This window comes from Musa acuminata, chromosome BXJ3-10 (assembly GCF_036884655.1).
Source record: "Musa acuminata AAA Group cultivar baxijiao chromosome BXJ3-10, Cavendish_Baxijiao_AAA, whole genome shotgun sequence".
Taxonomy (NCBI): domain Eukaryota; kingdom Viridiplantae; phylum Streptophyta; class Magnoliopsida; order Zingiberales; family Musaceae; genus Musa; species Musa acuminata.
The window spans coordinates 19,992,501-20,013,529 of record NC_088358.1 but is presented as its reverse complement, the minus strand read 5'-3'; the positions used below and the strand labels follow the sequence as shown (position 1 = coordinate 20,013,529).

The following is a 21,029-nucleotide window of genomic DNA, read 5'->3' as shown; positions in this document are numbered from 1 at the left end:
GACGGGCGCATGAAACCGAATCCGCTCCGAACGGTTAATTAGTGACAGTATCGGGTCGGATCGCAGTCATATCGGATCCGGATCTACTTATCGATTGAGGTATTGAGGAACAATGACATCAACGTGATAAAATAATTAATTAAGTTTTAAGATCAATTAAATCGATTTTTTTTTCAAAAACGTATTTTAAATCTTTCTTTCTTTTGCATCATTAATGCTACCATACATCTCTAATTACTCACATTTCTTGTGAATAATTATCTTACCATAACTATAAGTAATTATGGCCATAACTTGCAAATTCTAATCAAATTAAGACAATCATCTCAAAAAAATTCTAGCCAAATTAAGGCTATATCTCTAAAATTGATCTCAAACCAGCAGATGTCTAACAAGCATTGGATGGTGCAATCTCCAAGTAGGAAAACTTCCTTTAGAACTAAAAATAGACATTATGTCTGGCTCTATTTGATATATTTCCTCAAATAACATAAAATTGATAGATACAAATAGATGGAGTCAAGTCAAACAATGTGGTTATAAGCTTAATTTAGTTCTATACAGGCTTCCAACGACCTTCCTTGGAGATGGATCATCCGGTCCTGTGTCTCGCTGACCAGATGTGAAGTATAGCCATCCATTCCAGAAAGCAGCTAAGGTTGTCTTGACTCGGAAAGGCATGCGACCGACTACCGACCATTTCTGTACATGTTAAAGAAGAAATCATATCTAATGAGGGAAACATAACATCCACAAACATCATATCAATTCACTTAATTAGTTTTCAGGCCATCTTAAATGGTTTCCTCTGTTATCCTTTATTGACCCTACGTCTGAGGTAAAAGATAATGCATTAGATGATCATAAATTATATTTCTGAAGCAAGAACAAACAAGAGAAAATAATCCTTACCAGGGTGTCTAAATTAAACCGAAAGACCTCACCAAGTAGAATCATCTTCTTGGTAATAGGGTGTTTCAGTGTGGTGCCACCGACAACAATGATTGAGTTGTTGACAACAACCCATGCAAACTCTATGTGGGAGTTTGGTAGGGGCATCGAGGGCAGCTGCTTCCATCTTTTCCCATCATCCAGCATGTAAACATCACCATATTGAACCTGGAGAAAAGGATAACTCCACTTCTGAAGCATCAATTTTCACCATTTAATATATAAGCATGGTATGCAGTTGCTAGTTGCAACAGAAAATAGATACTTGAGCAGGATAATATCACCATAAAAAAACCGACTCAAATAAATGCTTTGTGTTGATATTCATCCACCACATCAAGTAGCATGATGTTCAATACAGAAATGTTCTTCAACAACAGGTTTTTTATGTAAAAGACTCTCAATTTCCTTTCTGGCACAGAGGGAACTTGATCAGTAGAAAGATACCCGATGAACTCCAACATGAAGCATGAATACATGCAGCATGATTCATCTTGGTTTTAAAAAGCATTTGCTCATGCTTCAGACTTTTGTATAAATTTTTTTTGAAAAAAATCCTCAAGTGTAACTCCTTGTTGCTTGAAATAATACACCATCTTCTTTAAAATTAAATTAAATGTATTATCTTTTAGGTGTGAACCAAAAAAGTCAAAAATACAAAAAAAAAAGAGTGACAGACATGAAAAAAGGAAAAGCAATAATATGGAGTGGGAATATGTTTCACCAGAACAGAACTTTTCTTCAGAAAAAAGATTATTATTTGCCATCTCCTGTAACTATCTATTCTATGACATTTTTTTCATGTTCGACTGTGTTAGGAGCACTGTGATGCTTATGCCTGGAGAAAACATACCAGGTTCTAGATCATTACACTAGCTAGGATCCTAGTATACCATTTTTTTCTTGCTCCATAATCCACATGTAGGCATGTCAAATGACTCGCATTGTCATACTACATTCAATGAGTTATGAAAGAATCTAAGGTTAAAACTGATCAAGTTGACCTCACAAACACAGTTTCCATTCTCATGTACTGTCACATATCTCTCTCCTAAAGTTGCACAATAAAGACATCAGCTTGTCAAACGGGATAGTGATATAAAAATAGATTAAGTGATTGACAGTCACTTGGCAGGTAAAATATAGTTTCAGTACCTCATGTCTTCGAGAACATTTGTAAATTGGTGATCCTGGCTTAGCCATAAAATCACCCTCTTGACCACCAATAACTATCAGTTGATCATTGGCGACAACGCATGACCTGACGGCAGAATAAAGTATAGCATGAGAAATAGGAAAATATGTGTTTTTTGTTATATGAATCATAATTTGACTCATTCTGTAAAGCCCATCTATTATCTCTATTCCAATCAGGGAAGTGTGGAGTTAGATGAGCATTACTAAAATCAACATTACAAAAAGTTCTGAGTTGGCAATAATTTAAATCTACGATCACCCAGATACTGTTTGGCAGGCTAATTGAAGCAAAACTTTCCTCAAAATAGACTTAGGTGGTGGCATTACAACTACCAGATATTCTAAGTTTGTTAAATGGAAATGGCACCACAATTATGACTGATAGAACACATTGGATTTTATAAACAACATGAAATTGAGGGGTGTAAAATAACCTTCTAAGCAAAAAGGATCCTGCTACATCTATAACCTTATGTAAGTTTATAGTCGTCACATCAATGTTTAATGGGGGGCATTAATTTCTACAGTGTGACATCTCAACTCCAAGGTGTTAAGCCAAAAGTCAAAAATATCATGAGAAGTTAGGAATGATACATATTATGTGTAAACATGAAGTTATAGTTTGAAGAAAGATTATGGAAAAATACCTGTGAGGACCACCGCGTGGTATTGGTATCTCGGTTGTCCATTCTTTTTCTAATGCCATTCCATCCTTTACTGCAAGGCTCCAATGATCCAATCCAGGTTCATGGCGATCCTCTTTGCTGCCACCCATAACATGCAGTCTGCCTCTCCAAAGTTGAGTTGCTGGGGCATACCTTAAATGCAGTGAAATCCAGATGAAGCTATTTCAATGTTTAGTTAAAAATTATAATGGATTAATAACCTGGTTATTAATGCCAAAGAAAAAGGATGTCTTCCAGAAAAGATGCCACTGACAACAAAATTGCAGCAGCTTAAGATGGTCACGATGTGTTAAACTGCCCATACCTAGGAACGGGTAGTGGGGGCAATTCATTCCACTTTTTTGTCTCTGTATCCAACACAAAGTTGCGGTTAGTAGGGCTTCTACATTGTGGGCCATACTGTCCTGTGACCGCATAAATGTATCTTCCATCTGTTGCCATTCCCAAGTGTGAGTTTGCCATTTCCCTTGGCATATCGAACCTTCCGCCCCACGAATTGTTTTTGAAGTTATATATATCAACATGAGAATGCACCTAAAAGACGAACGCATAGAAGAATATGAATTAAAAGGTAAAGCAGCTCTTACGGAGTCCACCATGACATATCAAAATGCTCGTAGAAGAATAAAATCATACTAAATTTGTTTAGACTGTTTTGTGTTGACAATTCAGTAAATCTTGACAGTGATAACAATGAACAAGAACAACATAATATACCTTGTCTAGTTTAGCAGCTTTATCCATCATATTGTTTTGTAGGTTCATACAACCAGATGTGTAAATTAGCCAACAAAAATACCCTGTGAAACATCAATAGCTATACAAAAAACTATATTGTTCTTTTATAAGGCATCCTTACCAGCTGATAACAGGTAGTCAATGTAATTAGTAACAAGTTATATGCATAATGTCCGGGAATTAATGCCTAATATGTAGGGCCTTTCACGAGTCCAACTTTCATTGGATGGAATGACGTGAAAGACCAATTATCTTATTTGAGATTGTCTTTTACATTTGTTCCTCAAGTTCATCCCGAAGGTTCACCAGTCATAATCTTCATCAAATGTAATATAGAGCAACAAGACATATATAACTCAATTTCTCTCATATATTAAAAAATATCTATATATTATTTAGCATGGTTATGCTAAAACTTAATAACTAAAGGCTAAACATGGAGTGCACTAATCAAACACCAGGAAGAAGGTCAAAGGCAGAAGTATGGTTTCAACTTCACAATCACTTCCTTTTATAGACAATTGAAAGAGCTACAGAATGTGAATGAAGTGAAAAGCCTAGAAAAACAGAAAAAAGGCATCAAAATTTTCAAAATTCTTACATAATCAATGGTACCATATCCAGCAAATACATAAAAGAGGTCTTTAATTTGTATGGCAGCCCCATCTAGACGAGGTACGGGTGCCTCGGGCATCTCTTCCCATTCTAACTGTGGTGCTGGTATATCAGCAAAAGTTGCATTGAGAACCTTGACTGATAATTTGATACCTTTAGAATTTCCTTCAGACTGTTGGAAAGAAAATTAATATTATGACTCACTTGGAATATGTAAAGGCATTAAAAATGACTTATACATACAAAGAGAACAATTTGCAGGAAATATCAGCAAAAAGATAACTTATACAAGCAAGATAACCAAACAAAGAAAAACCATTTTGTTTCAGGTCCACATTCTAAAAAGAGGATTATTGTGAAAACAGTTCTTTCATTCATAATGCATAGTCTGTGGGACAGCAGAAATTAATTCACTTAAAAGAGAAAAGACCAATGAAGTAGAATGAAGCTCATTGCATGAAACACAGACAAATCATAGTTTTATTCCCTTGCAAATGTTTTGACAAATCAATTAGGCAAATTCAGCCAGAAAGCAAAGCAAGAGATAAGATACAGAACCTAGAGGAGTCTCATGGGTTACGTATAACAGTAGAAGGATTTCAGATGGCATAGACAGATATGCTTAAACCACTTCCTCAACTAGAGAATCTCTGACTAACCCAAGGTTAAAATACATCATGGAATCCTCAAAAATAATAGAAATTAAGTGCCAAAACAGAACAAGAACAAGTCATGGTATACTTCGGTAAAACATGTCCCAGCATTCACATGTAAGAAAAGATAAACAAGGCTAACTCCAAAATTATAAAATGGACCCGTGTCTAAGATTATTTACAACATCTTTCAAACCTGGTAAATATTTTTCAAGACTAATTACGACGTATTTAATGTAAAAGAAAATCCAGTTTGCCAGACTCGTCCAATGTGCGAAATTTTAATAGAACATACCAATTTCAGCATTCGATGAAGACACAAAGTTGAGCAGAAAATTTATCAGTGCAATACTCCAGATAAAAGACCTCAAACCGTGATCTAGATGAACGAACAACACAAGACTAACAGCTTTGCGAATGTTTCCACTACACACAATAAATTTCGAGCATAACAAGAAAACTGCTGATAGAATCCAAATCCAACGAGAAAAGAGGCTACATTGCATCCAGATAAAATCCTCCAGGAACCAGATTCGAGAATCTAGCTTCCCAAACAGAATCCAACACGACAAGATCATAATCGAGCTCAGTTGATTGGCCTTGTCTGTGGAGAGTTCCACTTACTAATGAAGCAACAAAATAGAAAATGCAGATCGAATATAGATCGGACGAGAAAAGAGCCTACATTGCATCCGAACCAAATCCTCCAGGAACCAGCGCGATGAGATGGGCATGGAGCTCACCTGCTTAGCGTCGGGGGCGGAGAGAGCCATGGAGAGGTCCAAGTAGGGGGACCAGTAGTGGAAGGAAGAAGAGGATGGAGGACGAAGAACGCGGTAGGGGAAGGAACGGGAAGAGGAGGAGGAGGAGGAGGAGGAGGAGGCCCAGAGGAAGTCGGCGAGGAGGACGAGGGCGAGGAGGATGATGCAGGAGAGGAGGAAGATGTACTTCCCCGGCGTGTGCTTCCCGGTTCCGAATCTGGCCATGGATCGAGGGAGAGCGAGAGGGAGAGGGAGAGGAAGAGGAGTGGAGGGGGAACCATAGAAATAGGGGGAGAGAAGTGAGGAGAGGGAGAGGAGAGTGAGGGGAAGAAGTGGTGGAGAGGCGGCATCGGGGAGGAGAGAGTGGTGAGGTGGAGCGCTGATGGGATTCGTGGTCGGGGTCGACTATTACTGTGAGCGAGCAGGGGGTGGGGGGGGGGGAAAGCGGTGGGTTTGGAGGAGGAGGGGCGGTATTCGACTCGGACAACTGCGCCGGGCCGTCATTTTAGGCGATCGACGACCGGTATGGAACCCGGCGAAGAGGGCGGATTGGGAGAGCTGCCACGTGATTTTATTTTTTTTATTTATTCCGAATGAGAAATACTTGAAGAGTTGAAGTAAATAAAAATAAAAGTCATGAAGTTGTTCATTTTAATCATTGGAAAATTTTAAATTTAATATTTTAAAATTTTAGTTGTTTTTATATGTCATATGTTAAGGCTTCTTTTGGTTGTTTGCTTGTGTCTAATGAAGTGAAGCGGATTCATGACCAAATAACGATTCTAACATAAAAATAATATAATATAATTTTTAAAAATTTTAAATAAAAAATGGATAATCTCTTAAAAGTTTATATTATTTTTCATAATTTTTTAATTTTTTAAAAGATAAATATTATCTCGTCCTATTATCGTCTTATAATTGTCTTATCTTGTCATGACTCGCAATGTCATTTACTATGCTACCTATCATCTTAAGAGGCTCTGTCATCTCCCTTAATCACTCTTAGCTTTGTCGAAGCCTTATCGATGCAAAGCAATTGCTCGTTGCTATCTTTATCACCTTCATCGTCCTCACCATCCTCGTTGCTTTGCATTATCCTTACTACTTGCATCATTCTCGTTGCTCCATTGCCCCCTACCCTTCTCTCTTCCCATGTCTTCATCCTCCTCCCCAAGATTTAGCTCATTCGTTAGTGAAACTAAGCTATTGGATCCAGTGGTGCTAAGATTCACTTGAGAAGAACGGATGATGTCAAAATCTAATGAAAGAGACATCATGTTACAGGAAGTTAGTGTTGAGCCAATAAGTTCAAGGCAATGACACCTCACGATTGGACAGAGTAATATCATTTTCTAAAAACCAAAAGATGCTCTATATAAATAAATAAATAATATCACTCAATACATAATCAAATTTTGAGATTTTTTAATATAGAATTTACGTAAAAAAAGAAGCATTTAATATAGAATTCAAATTTTTAGAATAAACTATATAAAACAATTCATTAGATAACTAACAAAATTTTATCATATTAACAACTTCAAAAAAAATTTATGATTTGTCCGACGTAAGGGTTGGAAATGATATATTGTTTTGATTTAAGATGTTTCGGCAACGAGATGGAACGAGCGATGCAGGGGCATGAGTAGCTCGGACGAGTGATCATTTAGCGATATGTCCGATATCATGGGTGATATACTTTTCACGTGATTAGTTAAGTATATAGGTCCTCGATAAATACCGTTGGATATCAGTACTCTTATTTTCATAATTTTTTTTCCTCCTTTCCTTTTTTTCATTAATCTTTTTCCATCTTATCATGACATTCATTTAATATAATTATACAAATAATTCATCTATTTTTAATAAATTTAATTAAAAAAAATGTAAAGAAGACATTTGCATCTGCAAAAGATGACTTAGGGCTTGTGAGGTTATGAGCGATAAAAAAAATGAGATCAAGAAAAATAATGATGAATAAATATTGAGAGTTTATGTATTCTTTAAGAACTCATCATCTTCTGTACTATTTTCTTACAATTCCAGTATCCTGCACATGTAAAACAATGGTGCATTTAAGCCAACAGTATCATCCTGTTCCTGAGGCAAAGCCACCTCCATTGACGTCTGACACAGTTTACATCTGTATTCTAGATGGTCAAAGGTCCAAGATGGGAGAAGGATGACTGACCTCAGACACAAGCAATTAATATTTGCTTAAGGTCAAATCTTGGCAGACGAGGAACATCCTCATCAAATGGATTAAAAGATTGGTGGCAATTCATATGGACACATCTTTCTAAAAAAATTTAAATATCATTATATTCTTAAGAAATGCCCGAGCTGTCAACATTGATCCATGGAAACCTATTCAAGGTTTATCACAAATTTTATGTTGTTGTTCTTTTCTTTCTATTTGACAAAGTATGATTTTTTTGTTTTGCTCCAACATAAATGGAAATGTTATCCATATCAAATTTACAAGATTGATGCCTTTTTTTTTATGCTTCTACATGAAGAAAGGTAATTTTGGTGATAAGAATCTTAACATATATATTTATTTATGGAACACTAAGATTTTACCATTTGTCAGAATATTTGAAGAGAGTTGTGGAGGCTCATCCACCTTTGTTAGATGAGGTTGAAGAGTAGTTGCCCTGTTTCATGGAGTGAGTGATGCACCAGAGGCTGTTGTGGGCTTCAAGCTGAGCTCCGAACCCCATTTCCAAACTCCAGTGGTCTCTTTCAGCCAGAGGAAGTGGGCAGGGCAATTTCCTGTCCAACTGTTGGTTCTCACTGTGGTTGGTGCAGTGGTCCTGGTCTTTGGTTGTGGGGGAAGATGAGCTCTTCCGAATGCATGCCTGTGCCAAAGTGGCTCCCACAGCCTCATTCTCATCCAATTTGCAGCTGGTCAATCTTTGAGGATTATATTTTAATTCTTTTCAATTATTTCCATAGAGAGAGAGAGAGAGAGAGAGGGGTTGCCTTTTCTTGCCTTGCTACTGCGGTCCACCTTTTGTTGCATTTTGATTCTTGGAAGTTTTGCTAATGGAATCAAGGCACAGGATAGCAATTTAAAGGATCCCATTCTCTTTCTTGGTTTCTTGCCCTCTACTTCCCCTTCCTCCTCCTCCTCCCCCTCTTCTTCTTCTTCTTCTTCTTCTTCTTCTTCTTATCTCACAAAGGTCCAGGAGGGACGAGAAAGGTCGTAAAGGCTATGTTTCAGAGCCAGCTTGCCAGGCCACCATCCCTCAGAGGTTCCCTTAAAGCTCTTGAAGCTGACATAAACCATGCCAACACCTTGTAATCTCTCTCTCTCTCTCTCTCTCTCTCTCTCTTCTCCCTCTCATATCTAATATGTGGGTGTATCTGTTGGTTTTGTGCAAGTACTTTCAATCTTCATGATGTTTGGAATCAAGTGGCAGATTTTATGTCATAGCGCTTGAATACGAGCGATTTGTTGGGTTTACAGGGCAGATGCCATTCAAAGAGCTTATGGTGGTGCCTGTCTCCAGATGAGGCTGTCCTGTAGTCCTTTGGCACCCTTCTTCCTCTTCCTAATGCAATGGCTGGACTGCACTTGTTCTTACAGCCTACCAAGTTATTTAGGGCTTTTCCAAATACTTGTCTACAAGGTACTCTTCCAACAATTTCTGGCATACATCTTTCAAGTATGTGCGACTAATCATGTCAATCATTGATCGAACAAGAAATGGGTTTATGGGCATGTAGTATGATAAAAAATCTGAATTTTGCAGGTTTATGTTGATGGTATGACAACAGTATCTACGTTCGAAAGACGGGCCAGCATCAGAGAGTTCTATGGTGCACAATCTCAACTTAAGTTCTTTCTTTGTGTTAAAAAGATCTTTAATTAACACCTACTTATCAATGGATCCTTGCCCACTTCTTTGCCTAAAATCAAAATCGCAGCTATTATATATCCTTCCCTTCAACAAATTAAAGGCAACATAGTGGAAAGAGAACAATCTAAAGAGAAAGGCCGAGATAAATATCTAGTTGGCAGAAAAAGAATGGAAGAACCGAAGAAGCTTTTCGATGAGGATTTTGACAGAGACGACGAATGTGGGATTTGCCTGGAGGTTTGCACCAAAATGGTCCTGCCGAGCTGCAGCCATGCTATGTGTATAAAATGCTACCGCGACTGGTAAATGCTTACTCCTCATCGTATGTTACTTGCTTTTAATAGATGTTTGCCTTCCCATAGCTAGACTTGATTGTGCTTCACAGGAATGTGAGATCTCAGTCCTGCCCCTTCTGTAGAGGAAGCATAAAAAGAGTGCGTTCAAGAGACTTATGGGTGCTTACAAACAAGAGTGAGGTGGTCGACACCATGACTTTAGAAAGGGATAACCTGAGGCGCTTCTATCGCTATATAGATAGCTTGCCACTGATCATTCCAGACAGCCTTTTCTTGGTTTATTATGATTATGTAGTATAACCATGAGATTTAAGGATGTACAGATTGCTGGAAAGCCGGCCAGCCATTCCTTGCGGATTGGTTCTGGTAAGATAAGTTCTTCCAGTCTCACACTTGTTCCAAATGTGCAGTAGAGTGTCACTGTAATTCTTCTTCGAATAATTGCATATAAAATCTGTGCTTTCGATGCACATGTTGATATTCCATGGTTGAAAAAGAACACCTTGTAGGAGAAAAAAGAAAAGAAAAATTGAAATCTAATTGACTTTTTGACTGGCTGTTTGTGCACTTTCCTCTTATTTTCTTGAACTCATGAAAGCCATCTAAACACTCTTTTCTTGAAACATATGTGATTGGTTTGGCCATCATTTTCCCTTTGACAGCTTATCATACCGCTGATATTGGTTGACCAAATTGGTTAAACACATTTGTGTCAACCTGGCTATCAGAGAGGATAAGCAACTATATTGAATAAGCTTCTTAAAAGTGACTAACAAAGTAGATTTGAATTTGTCATAATTTATTCATATTTACTTCTTGTTCTATTACAATATCATTGGGCAGGCTTGAAGACCAGAAACTTTTTTTTTCTTTTGACTCAATGGAGGCACCAATTAGAAAAAAAAAAAACAAGTGCCGATAGTTTCATTAGAACCACTATATTAGTTACTTCATACATTTTCCAAACTATTTGGTAAAGTAGATGCATAACTCCAAATTGTTCTTTTCATATGTTTTGTTCTCAACTTGATGCATCTACTTGATCTTCCTTAGTCTCAGCTCTATTTTGGTTGAACCATGACTATCCTACAAGTAAATTAAATGCATTCCTGGAATAGTCATGTTGCACAAAACTCACTCTCCCAGTCAATTCTAGTGTATCATTTGCTAGTGATCCAAATCAGCAGAACCTCTTGGTTTTCTTGTCCTCCAAGATGGGAAGCATTCCTTTTCTTTTTATCATTATATACACATGAAGATTCTTGAATCTTAATTAAAATTGTGCTACTTATAATTTATGACTGATGTCAGATAAACTGAATCTAGTCTTTTTCAGTAACTTTTTTTCTCATTTGAAACTTCTTAATATATTTTGGGTCTCAGATAAAAAGGGCTAGTGTTGTTCTGGTAAATCAATAGATCTATTTATTTACATCATTTTTCTGCAAGGAAGTTGAACACTACAGCACATTATGGATTGGAAAAGCTGTTTTGAAGAACTATTTTGGACTACAGCACCATGTCTCAAGATTCCTGTGTCATTCTTACTCAAAACATGCTCTTCTATGGACTACTTGGATTCACATGGACAAGACATGGGGACAGGACTGTTTGGAGGAAATTATTGATGCTGTGAGAGATGACCAGGGACCTGTTTGAGTATACACTGGGAAACAGGAAACTAATCTTCTGTTTTATAGATCATCCGAGTTGCAAATGCTGATCTCTTGCATCTTCTTGAAATACCAGAATCGATTCAAAACTGATGTGAGATTAAATCTTCCTGTAGCTCTCAATTCAAACACTGAATAGATCTGGGTTGAAATTGTACTGATAAACCTGTGTTTTGTATCCGTAAGAGCTTGTCCTAGGTTTAGTGGGTTTCGTTGTAACTGAATATATAATCGTCAGTTAATCATCATCCAATATATAATCGTCACATATTGTCCAAAGTAAAAGAAGAAGATGAATGTCATCCTTCACTCGTCATTCTACGTGGAATTCATCATCCTACTCTGCATGAATTTGAGATTTAATTGATGGAGGATTTTATGTGGATCCAATTAAGACAGATGAGTCGACGTTCAGAGGAGATGTGACGAGAGTTTCAATAATACAAAGGGGAAGCACAGGTGTGAGGAAAATAATAGAAGATAAGAATAATTATTGTAAAAGCTTTATTGAAGAAGAAATAAAGAAGTTTTATTGAAATAACAATAATAGAAGATAAGAATAATTATTGTAGAAGCTAAATGAAGAAGAAATAAAGAAGCTTTATTGAATAAGAATAATTATTGTAGAAGCTTTATTCAAGAAGAAAAGAAGAAATGAAGAAGCATTATTGAAATGAAGAACAATAATGCAACGAGAGTTCCAATAATGCTGCGGTCTCTAAGGCGTATCCCCAAAATAAGACGGGTAGGTTGACAAAACTCGTTATGGACCGTACCATGTCTAACAGTGTACGATTCCTCATTTCAGATACACCATTGAATTGAGGGATATAAGGAGGTGTCCATTATGATAGAATTCTATGGTCCTTGAGGAATTGGGTGAAGTCTTTACTAAGTACCCACCTCCTCGATTTAATCGAAGAGTCTTGATACTCTTTCTAGTCTGATTCTCCACTTCATTCTTATACTTCATGAAATTTTTGAAAGCCTCAGACTTGTACTTCATCAAGTATACATGTCTATACCTTAAGAAATCATTAATAAAAGTAATGAAGTAGGAGTAACCACCTTTGATATGAGTTGACATAAGACCACATACATCACTATGTATGAGTTCTAATAGCTTAGTGGCTCTCTCTCCAGTTCCACTAAATAAAGAGTTGGTCTGTTTTCCATGAAGACAAGGCTCGCAAGTTGCATATGACCCATAGTCGAATTGATCTATATATCCATTATTTAGTAACTTTTGAATCATTCCCTCATAGATATGACTTAGCCTACAATGTCACAAGTATGTATTGTTCACCTTATCTTGTTTCCTCTTGGACACACTTATATTCATGATATATGAAACAATGTCTAGTATAAATGCTAGTCATAGGTGCCCAGCAAGCCAATCACGTGAGTGATGACACGTGTGACTTGATACAGAATCTTTTTGCTTATTATATTTTGGCGTATATCACTTTATAACTATTGCATAAATGCATACATATATTCTGATGTCCTTGGATTTGTGCAATGGGAATCGGATCGTGATGAGATCACGATAATGAGATCGATTCACCTTTAAACACATATCCTAAATAATCCCGGTCATAGGTTACTCGAGAGGGACATCGTGATAACCGGATAGACTGGTGTGCTGTATATCCGTCCATATGATGGATACAACTGGTCTCATAGCTGCTCGTGTAGGGACACTAGGGATACAGTACAGGTGCTCATTGGAGAATGAGTTCACTGATTGATCCGTTTACGGAATGCTGGATGGTTGATGATGCCTTATTGTCAGACAGCGATTTCGTAGTCCTAGTGGTGTATCTGGTCCTTAGACTTGAGACACCAAGGATGTCCTATATGAGTGCTCCACTCTTTGATACCAGACTTATAGGTTTGGCTGTCCCAGATCTAGTACAGCTGGTCATTGGGAGTGGTAGTCGACCTTACGAGGGCTATTGAGTGTCGATAGAGGATCATCCACTCTCGGCGTCATGAGAGGAATATCCCATGTGTTCTTGCTCAGACAAATCCCTGGCCAGGGTCATTCGGGTTGAGAGAGAAAGAGTTCTCCGGGAGAATCCGATTAGAGCGAGACTCGAGTAGAAACCGTATGGGTCTGACAACACCATGCTCGATATACGGTCTCTGGGATATTAGATGGATGAGGGATTATAGGTACACGGTAACTGAGGACAGACAGGTCCAATGGATTGGATTCCCCTGTATCGTCTGGGGACTACGGCGTAGTGGCCTAGTACTTCCGTAGTCGATGAGTCAAGTGAATTATTACAGAGATAATAATTCACTGAGTTAGAAGGAGTTCTGACAGGTATGACTCACGGCCAGCTCGATATTGGGCCTAGAGGGTCACACACATATGGTAGGCATTGCGATGAGTAGAGGTTCGGATATGAGATATCCGACGGAGCCCTTGTCTTATTGGATGCAGATCCAATACCCACTAGGGGAGGACCCATTAGGGTTTGACAGGGGACCTCTATAAATAGGAGGGATTCAGACCCTCATAGGCTAGAGCCTTTGCTTGCCTTTTCTATTCTCCTCTTCCTCTCCATCTCAGAGCAGGCGTCGCAACCCTGCTGTATGGATCACCGCTAGAGAGGAGGACGCTTGACCTCCTTCACCCTCTCCTAAGGATCTGTAAGGAAACAGGGATATACGATCTCCCTAGGTAACAAAATCTACTCTATACGCAGTTTTATGTTTCGCGGATTTTGCGCACCAATCTTCGCACGACGACGAACATCTTTTTGGGAATCGGGGATTTTGTTTTCTTGTTCTTCCGCTGCGCATGTGATGTCGCCCCCAATGATTACCCAACAGTGGTATCAGAGCCAAGTTGTTCGTGCGAATGATTGGTTTTGAACTGCGTGTGTTGTGTTTAGGAAGAATTTTGACGTCAAAATCGTTGACGCAAAAGCGAGAAAGGGCAGCAACAGTTGCTACCCTCGATCTGCGTGCGTGCAGCGCAGCCGAAGGCAGGCAGCACAGCGCCGGCGCATGCGCAAGCGCTGTGCCTGCAGCAGCCGGCCGGCGGCCTGCTTGCAGCGGGCTTGCGTCCGGCGGGGCTGGCAGCCCGCGGGCAGAGGCGCCTGCGGCCGCTTCTCCCGCGGGGTGAGGCGCCGCAGGGCAGCGGCGCTTGCCGCCGCTGCTCCAGCGGGCGAAACCCTCCCCCCCACAGGGGCGGCCGCTCGGCGGGACAGCACCGCCTGCGGGCGTTGCCCCGCCGGCAGAACCGCCCGCGGAGGCGGCGGCGCCCGCGGGGGAGCCCACCTGCAGCGGCAGCACCCCCAGCGGGCGTGCCACCTGCAGGCGAGGGCAGCGCCCTCGCCCCGCCGCACAGGCCGCCGCCAGCAGGGTGGCGGCGGCGGCGGCACCAGCGAAAGGGGAAAGGGCATTAGGGTTTTTTGGGCAAAAGACAGTTTTGCCCCTCGGAATTTGAGAAATTTCAGTTTCTGTCTTTTGTCCAAATTACGAAAATACCCCTATAAATTCAGAAATTCCCTACATGTCCCTGATTTCAGAAAATATTAATTAATTAAAAGGTTTAGTTGATTATTATTTTTATTATTATCTAGTAGTCCTACATGATGATGATTATTTATACATGTGATGTATGATGTGTGGACGGATGATCATAGACCGTGTGATGTGTGTACTTGTGATTATTATTATTGAGGTCTGCGAGCCTCCATTATATTTCTCGTTTATTGTCGGGCCTGTGTGCCTATGATTAGGTTGTAATCACATGAGGAGATGCAGCGGGAGCGTGGATGCGATAACGGGACCCATGAGACGAACGATCGCGATGCATGAAGATGCATCAAGATGTCGACGGAATCGATGAGGACGAGATGGACGATCACAGGGCATGGAGATGCACCGTTGCACACATAGATCTTGATGTGAGTGATTAGGCCTACTGGCTCGGGCCTAATCACATTAGGTTGTGGTCCATGATCATCTGGTGTAATTGATTATACACATACTAGATAAGTATATATATTTGCATGTGATGTATATATATATTAAATATGTATATGTGTGACATGTAATATTAGGAGACCAAATCTTAGAAACATCTCTCGATAATATTAAGTCGGTAAACGTGAGGCAATTAGATTGACCCACGTGGCCTTCCATCGTTATGAGTAGGAACCGATTCCCGGTGTAGGTTGAGTTGGTCGAGTCCCTCGAGACTCACCTATATCGCGATTCGCTATCTTGCTTACGACATAGAGATGTCATCGGTGACCTGAGGGCATGGTATACTTGGTCGAGTCCCTCGAGGGTATATCATCAAATCAGACTCATCTTGTAACAAAGGTGTTGACTTAACCGAGCATCATGGTTGGTCGAGTCCCTCGAGGCCATGGTGATTCGGAGGCCGAACAGGATGGGAATCATAAGAAGTTGTGATCGGCAAGAGTTGCCTACCTTTTAGGCTTAGTGTGATTGGTCGAGTCCCTCGAGGTTACACTAAGACGCTGATTGGATCCTGATCCCCACTAGAAGTCTGCCGGAGACTTCCGTTTCACGTGCTGAGGGTGTCGCGTGACTTGCTAGTAAAATAGTGGGAGCATATTAAGATAGAAGTCCATATCTTGATAGTTTATTTCTTGCAAAATCTGCATGTTATTCATTTCTGCTGCATCTTTATTTTCAGAAAATGTCGCTTTCAAATCCCTTACGTGACATACATGATGTCAACTGCCTCACTGGTCCAAATTATACGGATTGGCTCCGTAACTTGAGAATTGTTCTCACAACGGAGAAAATCGTGTACATCCTTGATACAGTGATGCCTACGCCCGAAGAAGGGACAAGCGAGGATGAGATCGCTCACTACGTGAAGTACATTGATGACTCCACTCTTGCTCAGTGCTATATGTTGGGCTCTATGACTCCTGAGTTACAGAGACAACATGAAAAGATGGATGCCAGATCCATTCTCCTACTTGTCCGCAAATTGTTTGAGGAACAGGGAAAGACTCAGCGATATGAGATATCTAAGAGCCTCTTCCGTGCTAGGATGATTGAGGGGACACCGGTTCAGAACCATGTCCTAAAGATGATTGAGTGGATAGAGAAACTCACAGGTCTAGGAATGGTCCTAAAGGATAACTTGTGTGTGGACATTGTGCTTCAGTCCTTACCAGATTCCTTTTCACAGTTCATAATGAATTTTAATATGAACAAGCTTGAGGTGACTCTCCCAGAGCTCCTTAATATGTTGAGGGAGGCAGAGAGTACTATTAAGAATGAGAAGCCAGTTCTCTACATTGGTGAGACCAAAAAGAAAAGGAAAGCAGAAAGGTCCCTTAAGAAGGGAAAGGGCAAGGGCAGACCAGGTAAAGCAAAAGTTGCTAAGAAAGACCCAGTAAAGTTCAAAGGCCAATGCTTCCATTGTGGTAAAGATGGGCACTGGAAGAGGAACTGCAAAGAGTACATTGCAGAAAGGGCGAAACAAAAGCTTGATGAAGCTTTAGGTACATTCATGATCAATCTCCAATTGTTAGATTTTTGTGATAGTGCATTGGTATTGGATACCAAATTGCTTATCACATCTACAATTTATTGTAAATTCTAGCAAAACTAAGGGGAGATTGACGAGAGAAATATTGCATAAAGGTTTGTTTATGCAAGACACTACTCCACATATCATGAATGTAAGTGTCTAAGAGGAAACGAGAGGAGGTGAACAGTGTATACCTATGACATTGTAGGCTAGGTCATATCAATGAGGGAATGATTCAAAAGTTGCTAAATGATGGATATCTAGATCCATTTGACTATGTGTCAGATGCAACTTGCGAGCCTTGCCTTCGTGGAAAACGGACCAACTCTCCATTTAGTGGAACTGGAGAGAGAGCCACTCAGCTGTTGGAACTCATACATAGTGATGTATGTGGACCCATGTCAACTCATGCCATTGGAGGTTACTCCTACTTTATTACATTTACTGATGATTTCTCAAGGTATGGATATGTGTACTTAATGAAGTACAAGTCCGAGGCCTTTGAAAAATTCAGAGAGTATAAGAATGAGGTGGAGAACCAGACTGGAAAGAGTATCAAAACTCTTCGATCAGATCGAGGAGGTGAGTACTTAAGTACAGAGTGTACTTAGTTCCTCAAGGACCATGGGATATTATCCCAATGGACACCTCCTTACACACCTCAGCTCAATGGTGTCTCTGAAAGGAGGAATCGTACACTATTAGATATGGTACGGTCCATGATGAGTTTCGCTGACCTACCCATCTTATTCTAGGGATATGCCCTAGAGACCGTAGCTTACCTTCTGAACAGAGTTCCAACTAAGTCGGTAGTGTCTACACCATATGAGATATGGAAAGGGAAGAAGCCTGATCTTAAGGTTGTTAAGATTTGGGGCTGCCCTGCCCACATTAAAAGACACAACCCCGATAAGTTAGAATCAAGGACAGAGCGATGCAAATTTGTGGGACACCCCAAGGAAACTTGTGGGTATTATTTCTATCATCTCGAGGACCAAAAGGTCTTTGTAGCTAAGAGAGCAGTGTTCCTTGAGAAGGAACACATTCTTGGCAGAAACAGTGGGAGAATGATAGAATTGAGCGAGGTTAGAGAACCAAGCTCAAGCACCACTCTACAGCCCAAGTCGGTTCAGGTACCTAATACACAATTTTCAACTTTACGCAGGTCTGATAGAGTATCTCATCCTCCTGAGAGATATGTGGGACATATTAGAGGAGAAGATGTTGAGGATATTGATCCTCAGACCTACAAGGAGACTATTATGAGTATAGACTTCGGGAAGTGGCAAGAAGCCATGAATTCTGAGATGGATTCTATGTACTCCAATAAGGTTTGGAACCTAGTTGATGCGCCCGAAGGTATTGTACCCATCGGTTGCAAGTGGATCTTTAAGAAAAAGATCGGAGTAGATGGAAAGGTAGAGACCTATAAAGCAAGGCTAGTGGCTAAGGGGTATCGTCAAAGGCAAGGTGTTGACTACGACAAAACCTTTCTCACCCGTAGCAATGCTAAAATCCATCAAAATTCTATTGGCTATTGCAGCACACTATGATTATGATGCAACCTGAGGGATTCGTGTCCAAGAATTGCCCAGATAAGGTGTGTAGGTTGCTTATATCCATTTATGGACTAAAGCAAGCTTCCCGAAGTTGAAACATAAGATTTGATGAGGCAATCAGATCTTATGACTTCGTTAAGAACGAAGATGAGCCTTGTGTATACAGAAAGGTAAGTGGGAGCGTTATCACCTTTTTGGTGTTATATGTGGATGAGACCCTGATCTTTGGGAATGACGTAGGAATGCTATCCACGGTAAAGGCTTGGTTATCTAGACAGTTCTCCATGAAGGACTTAGGAGAAGCATCCTATATCTTGGGGATTAGAATCTATAGAGATAGATCCAAGAGGATACTTGGCTTGTCCCAGTCCAGGTACATAGAAACCATTGTCAAAATGTTTGGCATTGAAAATTCTAAGAAAGGGCGAACATGGATATAATACCTTATGCCTCAGCAATATGGTCTATCATGTATGCCATGCTATGTACTAGGCCTGATATAGCGCATGCTCTGAGTGTCACGAGCAGGTATCAGGCGGATCCAGGCTTGGAGCACTGGAAAGCAGTAAAGTGTATCCTTATGTACTTGAGAAGGATTAAGGATCTTTTGCTAGTATATGGAGGTAATAGCATTAAGGTTGAAGGCTACACTAACTCAAGTTTTCAGTCTGATGTCGATGATAGCAAGTCGAATTCAGGGTATGTGTACACCTTGAATGGAGGAGCAGTGTGCTGGAAGAGTTCCAAGCAAGATACCACTGCTGACTCGACCACAGAGGCGGAGTACATTGCTGCATTAGATGTAGCAAAGGAGGGAGTCTGGGTGAAGAAGTTCATCACAGATTTGGGAGTCGTGCCGGGTAGCGAGGAGCCGATCTCCTTATATTACCATAATAACGGGGCGATTACTCAAATAAGGGAACCCGGGTTTCATCAGAAGTGTTCTGAGGAGGTTCCACCTTATCAGAGAGATCGTAACCCGAGGATATGTAGCAGTGGAAAGAGTTCCATCCGAAGATAACATTGCAGATCTACTGACAAAGCCGTTGTCTCATTTTGTCTTTGAGCGTCACAGGGGTCTGATGGGGATCAGATACATAGGTGATTGGCTTTAGGTCAAGTGGGAGATTGCTAGTCATAGGTGCCCAGCAAGCCAATCACATGAGTGATGGCACGTGTGACTTGATACAGAATCTTTTTGCTTATTATATTTTGGCGTATATCACTTTATAACTATTGCATAAATGCATACATATATTGTGATGTCCTTGGATTTGTGCAATGGGAATCGGATCGTGATGAGATCACGATAATGAGATCGATTCACCTTTAAACACATATCCTAAATAATCCCGGTCATAGGTTACTCGAGAGGGACATCGTGATAACCGGATAGACTGGTGTGCTGTATATCCGTCCATATGATGGATGCAGCTGGTCTCATAGCTGCTCGTGTAGGGACACTAGGGATACAGTACAGGTGCTCATTGGAGAATGAGTTCACTGATTGATCCGTTTACGGAATGCTGGATGGTTGATGATGCCTTATTGTCAGACAGCGATTTCGTAGTCCTAGTGGTGTATCTGGTCTTTAGACTTGAGACACCAAGGATGTCCTGTATGAGTGCTCCACTCTTTGATACCAAACTTATAGGTTTGGCTGTCCCAGATCTAGTACAGCTGGTCATTGGGAGTGGTAGTCGACCTTACGAGGGCTATTGAGTGTCGATAGAGGATCATCCACTCTCGGCGTCATGAGAGGAATATCCCATGTGTTCTTGCTCAGACAAATCCCTGGCCAGGGTCATTCGGGTTGAGAGAGAAAGAGTTCTCCGGGAGAATCCGATTAGAGCGAGACTCGAGTAGAAACCGTATGGGTCTGATAACACCATGCTCGATATACGGTCTCTGGGATATTAGATGGATGAGGGATTATAGGTACACGGTAACTGAGGACAGACAGGTCCAATGGATTGGATTCCCCTGTATCGTCTGGGGACTACGGCGTAGTGGCCTAGTACTTCCGTAGTCGATGAGTCAAGTGAATTATTACAGAGATAATAATTCACTGAGTTAGAAGGAGTTCTGACAGGTATGACTCACGGCCAGCTCGATATTGGGCCTAGAGGGTCACACACATATGGTAGGCATTGCGATGAGTAGAGGTTCGGATATGAGATATCCGACGGAGCCCTTGTCTTATTGGATGCAGATCCAATACCCACTAGGGGAGGACCCATTAGGGTTTGACAGGGGACCTCTATAAATAGGAGGGATTCAGAGCCTCATAGGCTAGAGCCTTTGCTTGCCTTTCCTATTCTCCTCTTCCTCTCCACCTCAGAGCAGGCCTGGAGTCTTGAGGAGCATCGTCGCAACCCTGCTGTGTGGATCACCGCTAGAGAGGAGGACGCTTGACCTCCTTCACCCTCTCCTAAGGATCTGCAAGGAAACAGGGATATACGATCTCCCTAGGTAACACAATCTACTCTATA

At 40.5% G+C, this 21,029-nt stretch overlaps 2 protein-coding genes across 4 annotated transcripts; one reads left to right on the top strand and one right to left on the bottom strand.

The window, feature by feature from the left end:
* Window positions 1-452: 452 nt before the first annotated feature.
* On the bottom strand, window positions 453-6,030 carry LOC135651290 (kelch repeat-containing protein At3g27220-like). Its single transcript, XM_065171286.1, has 7 exons — window positions 5,584-6,030; window positions 4,174-4,359; window positions 3,139-3,368; window positions 2,796-2,966; window positions 2,107-2,212; window positions 913-1,119; window positions 453-702 (listed from the first exon to the last, which is right to left on the bottom strand). Exons 1-7 carry the CDS (start codon window positions 5,824-5,826, stop codon window positions 538-540), a joined length of 1,308 nt encoding a protein of 435 aa, XP_065027358.1. The 5' UTR covers window positions 5,827-6,030; the 3' UTR covers window positions 453-537.
* Window positions 6,031-8,575: 2,545 nt separating this feature from the next.
* On the top strand, window positions 8,576-11,604 carry LOC103999937 (E3 ubiquitin-protein ligase AIRP2). 3 transcript variants are annotated; one of them, XR_672823.3, is made up of 6 exons: window positions 8,576-8,907; window positions 9,077-9,239; window positions 9,363-9,429; window positions 9,538-9,772; window positions 9,856-10,132; window positions 11,220-11,604. XR_672823.3 is itself a non-coding variant. In XM_009421840.3 (5 exons), the coding sequence occupies exons 1-5, from the start codon at window positions 8,822-8,824 to the stop codon at window positions 10,064-10,066; spliced, it is 762 nt and encodes a 253-aa protein (XP_009420115.1). In that variant the 5' UTR covers window positions 8,577-8,821; the 3' UTR covers window positions 10,067-10,249. The 3 variants fall into 3 exon arrangements, 1 of the variants encoding a protein (XP_009420115.1); XR_001975800.2 differs by having other exon boundaries at window positions 11,216-11,604; XM_009421840.3 differs by lacking the exon at window positions 11,220-11,604 and having other exon boundaries at window positions 8,577-8,907; window positions 9,856-10,249.
* The last annotated feature ends 9,425 nt before the right edge of the window (window positions 11,605-21,029 follow it).